Genomic DNA, 5209 nt, shown 5'->3' with positions numbered 1-5209 from the left:
TCTACTGACTGTACAGTAGTACCTACCGACTCTACAGTAGTATCTACCGACTCTACAGTGGTATCTACCGACTAAACAGTAGTAACTGCACACATTGGGTGGGGGAGGGGGACAAGAGAACATCACACTGTTCAGGATTTACATCAGTGTTGTGCTTCTCTCTCCAGTCGCGGCTCAGTGAGGTGGTGTGCATTGCTCGGGGCAACCGCGAGTCAGCATTTCCGCGCATGCGCAGATGCGTGCTTTGTGTAATAATAAATTATTATTGGTTCATATTCTTAGCTCTTTCTTCTCCCCCCTCCTCTTTTCAGAACATAGATGGACTAGTCCTTCTAAATAAACTGCCAAATCGCTGCGCGTGGCGCTGACGTTTTAAATAAATAAATACACCGTTTAAAAATAAATAAATTTATGCAAACCGACACACCTGATGACGACCGTTTGTGTTATGGTCGAAACGTCGTGAGAACTTTTATTGTTTAATATATATTTTATTATTTTATTGTTTCCCTTCTACGTGACTTTACCGAACGAACCAAGAATATGAATCCCTGCGGTCACGAAAGCTTTAAATCAAAATGTAATAATAAATTATTATAAAGAGTGATTTTATTAGTTTACATTTGACCCGAGGGCAAAACAAATAGCACATTTTCGTGCGGGGGGGCTTAGTGTGTTGTATCTATGTACTTTGTTGAAACGTAAACCCAGCAGCTTGTCAGTTAAAAGCTTTGTAAGGCGTGCGCAGACAGACAGAAACAGACAGAGACACAGGCAGACAGACAAAAATGACGTTTATAGGTAACGTTAGTTGTTCATCATATAAAAAATGTTTACACTTGTATAAAAAATAGTCACCAGAAAGAGACTCCTGTAGTCAGGGACGCGAATGTTAGGGCAACATCTGGCACGTGAATGTCACCGTGTAGCGTAAACAATGTTGGGTCTCTTGTGTATTTATGTGTAGTGTAATAGCGCTGGCTGGTGTCCAGCAGCAGAAACTGTGGTGGACAAACAGTACACACGTCGGTGAGCATATGCACGGGTGTGTCGGCAGGGCGGATGATCTGGGAATCTGCTAGTGAGTTCGAGAAGGGAGGCGCGGCCAGGGCGGAGCCAGGCCGCGCTGATAGCATAAAAGGGTACGAGAGCAGGAGCTTGAGGCTGCCGGTTTTGGGGATTGGATCGTCACGTTGCTGTCGTCTCATCGCCATCGTCGACTTCCGTCTTCACTCGATATTGCGCTGCTGGATAGCCTGTTAGCTGTCTCGGTCAGCGCCATTGATGTTAGATGGCTGGTGTTGTGTATAGGCTAGCGACTGTCGAGTGGGCAGGCGAGATCATGTTTGTTCAATCAAGAAGGTGCCATAATAGGGGTTTTCCCCTTTTTTCTGGCAAGAAAACTGAAACCTTTTTACAAGGATTCATGTCTGCATTAACCACAATACCTGCAGTCAAAATGCATTACTTTGATAGTGCATTGTCTTTGAGCTGTATGCCTTTTGGCGTCATGTGGTCGAGCACCAATTGGGTCGAGGCTCAAAAGAAAGCCGTCCCTTGGTGTGGACCAATCAGTTTCAAGGACAATGCATATATTATCATAGTATGTTTTTTGTTTGCGTTTTGACTGCAGGTATTGTGGTGAATGAAGACATGAATCCTTGTAAAAAGGTTTCAGGTTTGTTGCCAGAAAAAAGGGGAAAACCCTATTATTACATTTTGGTACTGGCAAAGGAGGTCTAATGATGATAAAGAAGGTGCCTCTACAAACCTCGTCTCCGTCTCACTGACACTACTGTGCTAATTGGAGGTGCGGGGGAAGGACAACAAAGAGTCTTTGCAGTAAAGTTCGTAAATCTCGAGTACATTTTGGCGAGGTACCACGGTACGCTTAATGGGACTGGGCATCAATGAGTTGAGTACATTATAGCGAAAGTGCGGGAGGGTGTAAATCGGGGTATTACTGTAGCTCCATAAAATAAAATTATTCTGCATATATGCGTCTCTCCACGTAAACAATAAAACGTTCTTCCTACACAACCTGTCATCTCCACGACCTTTTGGGCGTGCATATACTTTCTGCAACATTGATTCTGTAAAAGCAAATGCAATCCTGAACCGATGTTGACAAACAGTGGCAAAGCAGAGTCACGCTCGCTTGAATGAATGCTGGTGAACTGTCAGATGGTGTTGACAAACAGTGGCAAAGCAGAGTCACGCTCGCTTGAATGAATGCTGGTGAACTGTCAGATGTTGTCGGAAAATGTTGCTTGTTTTGTATCACTGCTGATAGAATTATGATTGAAGTGGAGAGACAGATATATGAAGAATTTACAGGGTGTCCGGAAATGTATATACCAAAAAGAACATTGAATAGCTTAATTGTAATTGTAAATACTGACATAAATTTAATATGAGTACATATGAAATGTAATTCGAAATACTGGTATTGATGAGATGTTCTCAATTTTTGAATAAACTTCTAAATGTAGTCCATCATTCAGTGTCATCAATCTAATTCGGCGTTCACACTGAGAACACATTTTACAAGACCGCTGTAGGGATGGATGATGACACGGCATCATCAATAATGCGATGTTTAAGTTCTGCAAGGTTCCTTGGTTTAGCTAGTTGTAGACGTTACTTTAAAGAAGAGATTAAAAAAATATCTAATGGCATTAAGTCGGGTGAATGGGCGGACTGATTATATCAGAAAATGAGGTTTCTGCTGAAACAGAGAGAAAGTACCAATCTAATATTCACAACAAACTTATACATATAATGCATATAATTAAATTAAATGTACCTCGAATAACACTGAAACTATTCAACTCTCTTTCGTATATTCATAGTCCGGTTATTTTTTGCGACATGGGTAGTTAACACATATACGTTATGCTGAATGGTCGAAATACGACATTTTCAATTAATTGGGCTACATTCTGACAATTATAAATATACAGCATGGTCTGTTCGTCACCTTTGCTGCCCGTCCACCTTCTGTATCCACCACCCACCCCACGCTGCTCATCCGCTGGGCGTACGCACCATGTGGAGGTCCGGGCAGACTTTGTGTGCCAGGCGGTAGTTGGCGCCCTGGAATGCGACGTAGATACAGAAGGCGCTGATCGGCTTCGAGCAGATCCACGACACGTGGCTCTGAACCTGCTCGCGGTAGCAAGAGCTGCCCGGACCGGGAACCGAACCAGCACTGTGACCGGGACCTAGACCAGGACCGGGACTCAAACTGGCAGGGCCCGACCTGCGTGGCTGGGCGCAGGGCACGCTCTTCAGCGCTCGATCCACTTTTTCGTACTCGACACGGCAGCGGAAAGGCTCCCCGTCCCTGGGCGCCTTTGACTCAGCCCGCTGCTGCTGTTGGTTCTGCTGGTTATGACCCCACTGCTGGTTGTCGCTACACTGCTGTTGCTGCTGATGATTCTGCCGCTCTTGCTGCTGCTGCTGCCGCCACTGGCTTGTGAGGGGTCTGTGAGGGGTGAGGCACAGCGGCACTGTGGGCGGCCCGAGGCTCACCGACACGCTGCCTCGGCCCGTGGCGTTGTGCCGAAAGTGCACGCTCACTGAGCCGTTGCCGTGGTCCACCATCTTCGCCGTGATGAGCACCTGGAGCCGGGACGTGCGGATGCTGGCGCTGAAGTCCCCCCAGCTGAACAGCTTTCGGGGTCTGCCGCCTGGATCAGGAGCGGCGCTGGAACCTGCACCCTGACTGAATCCGTGCACGTGCACCGCTCGGAGCCGCCGTCGATGCATCGAGATGACACTTGATGACGATGACGCTGTTGATGAAATTGCTGCTGATGATGGTGATGATTCTGTTGCTGCTGCTACGAGCGCTGTTGATGATGATTTTGTTGCTATTGCTCGCCCCGCAGATGTTATTTTATCTCCTGCTGCCGATAGGGTTGCCGATGATGGCGACCCATCTGCTGTCGCTGCTGCTACTACAACTGATGATCCTGTTGCTGATAAATCGTCAGTTGCTACAAGTGATGATAACCCTGATTCTGCTACTGTTAGTGCTGCCGATGCTGATATCAGTAACAAGGGCACGTGTTCCACGCAAGAGGCGCTGAAGTTCCCTTTGTGTGTCCCGCAGGGCTGGGAGACCCAGCCAGGGTCCCCGCGGGACTCGAGACTCGAACTCACGAGGATCCTCGTCTGTGCAGATTACAGCAAACGCGGTCGTCATCATCATCATCAACCACATACGATTATCATCAGTCAATCATCATTCACCATTCTCTTAAAACATAACGAATCACCACCACCACCATCATCATAACATAACAATAATTGTCATTCGCATTATTCAGCAATCGTCGTCAATGTTCACCAATACGAGAGCTATGGATACATGCGGGGGTCTCAGTTTGAACCTCGCGTGCACCGAAACGTCTCACTCTTAGCATCAATGTCGCGACAACACGGGGGGCATCTGGGTAGCAAGGGGTGGCTTGAGGTGCCTTGCAAAGGTGTCAACCACCCCCTCGGGCACTTACGGGCAGCAGCAGCTGCAGCAGCAGGAAGAAGATGAGAAGCAGCACAGCGATACGCCAAAGACGCCGACTCCGGGTGCACATGGTCATCGAACTGCCCCCCTTCCGATCCGAGTTGACGGCAGAGAGGATAGATCGCACGTGGACAGGGGTCGAGGTCACGGGTGGGGGCTAGAGGGCTTTACGCGCTGCCCACTTTGTCCTCACGCCAACTCCAGCGTGCGGCTCCTTCACCTTCCAGCGTTCTACTGTTTGGTGCTTTCGTTAAAGTCACGGAGGTGGGGAAAAAAACCCCAATATATCACGACGTTTCGATCGCAACAACAAGCGACCGTCTTCAGGTTGAGAGCGTTATCTCATAACGCCTCCTCCCCCCCCCCTCCCCCCAGGAGCTTCTCTCGGGGTGAGGGCAGCGATGGGATGGGGGTCGCTCCGTCCAGCGCCGATGCCTCCAACGCCTCTCCAGCAGCGTCTCTGTCTGCTCCCATGCGCTCGCTCACGATCCCTCCACCACTCTCACCACCTCCAGAAACAACCACGTGCCCAGCCCCCTCCGCCCGGCTCGTCTTCAACAATTAATTGGCCTCTCTCCGGGGCGCCGCGTAACAAATTGGTGCGGAGATGCGTGCGTGAGCGACTGCGTTTCAATGTGAACGGGCATGCATGCGCGGCTATGGGGTGAGTGGTGGGAC

At 48.7% G+C, this 5209-nt stretch overlaps 1 protein-coding gene across 1 annotated transcript; it reads right to left on the bottom strand.

Annotated features, from left to right (window-relative positions):
• Positions 1 to 781: 781 nt before the first annotated feature.
• LOC116949363 (neurexophilin-1-like) lies at positions 782 to 4992 on the bottom strand. Its single transcript, XM_032966603.2, has one exon. The coding sequence runs from the start codon at positions 3769 to 3771 to the stop codon at positions 3028 to 3030; it is 744 nt and encodes a 247-aa protein (XP_032822494.1). The 5' UTR covers positions 3772 to 4992; the 3' UTR covers positions 782 to 3027.
• Positions 4993 to 5209: the final 217 nt, after the last annotated feature.

The sequence above is a fragment of the Petromyzon marinus genome, chromosome 2 (genome assembly GCF_048934315.1).
Source record: "Petromyzon marinus isolate PM22_M1 ecotype Great Lakes invasive population chromosome 2, UKy_Petmar_22M1.pri1.0, whole genome shotgun sequence".
NCBI lineage: Eukaryota > Metazoa > Chordata > Hyperoartia > Petromyzontiformes > Petromyzontidae > Petromyzon > Petromyzon marinus.
The sequence above is the reverse complement of the archived record's forward strand: the minus strand, read 5'-3'. Positions and strand labels throughout refer to the sequence as shown.

Coding starts and splice junctions, on each gene's coding strand:
- LOC116949363 (XM_032966603.2), bottom strand. CDS start 3,771: ATGCATCGACGGCGGCTCCGAGCGGTGCACGTGCACGGATTCAGTCAG.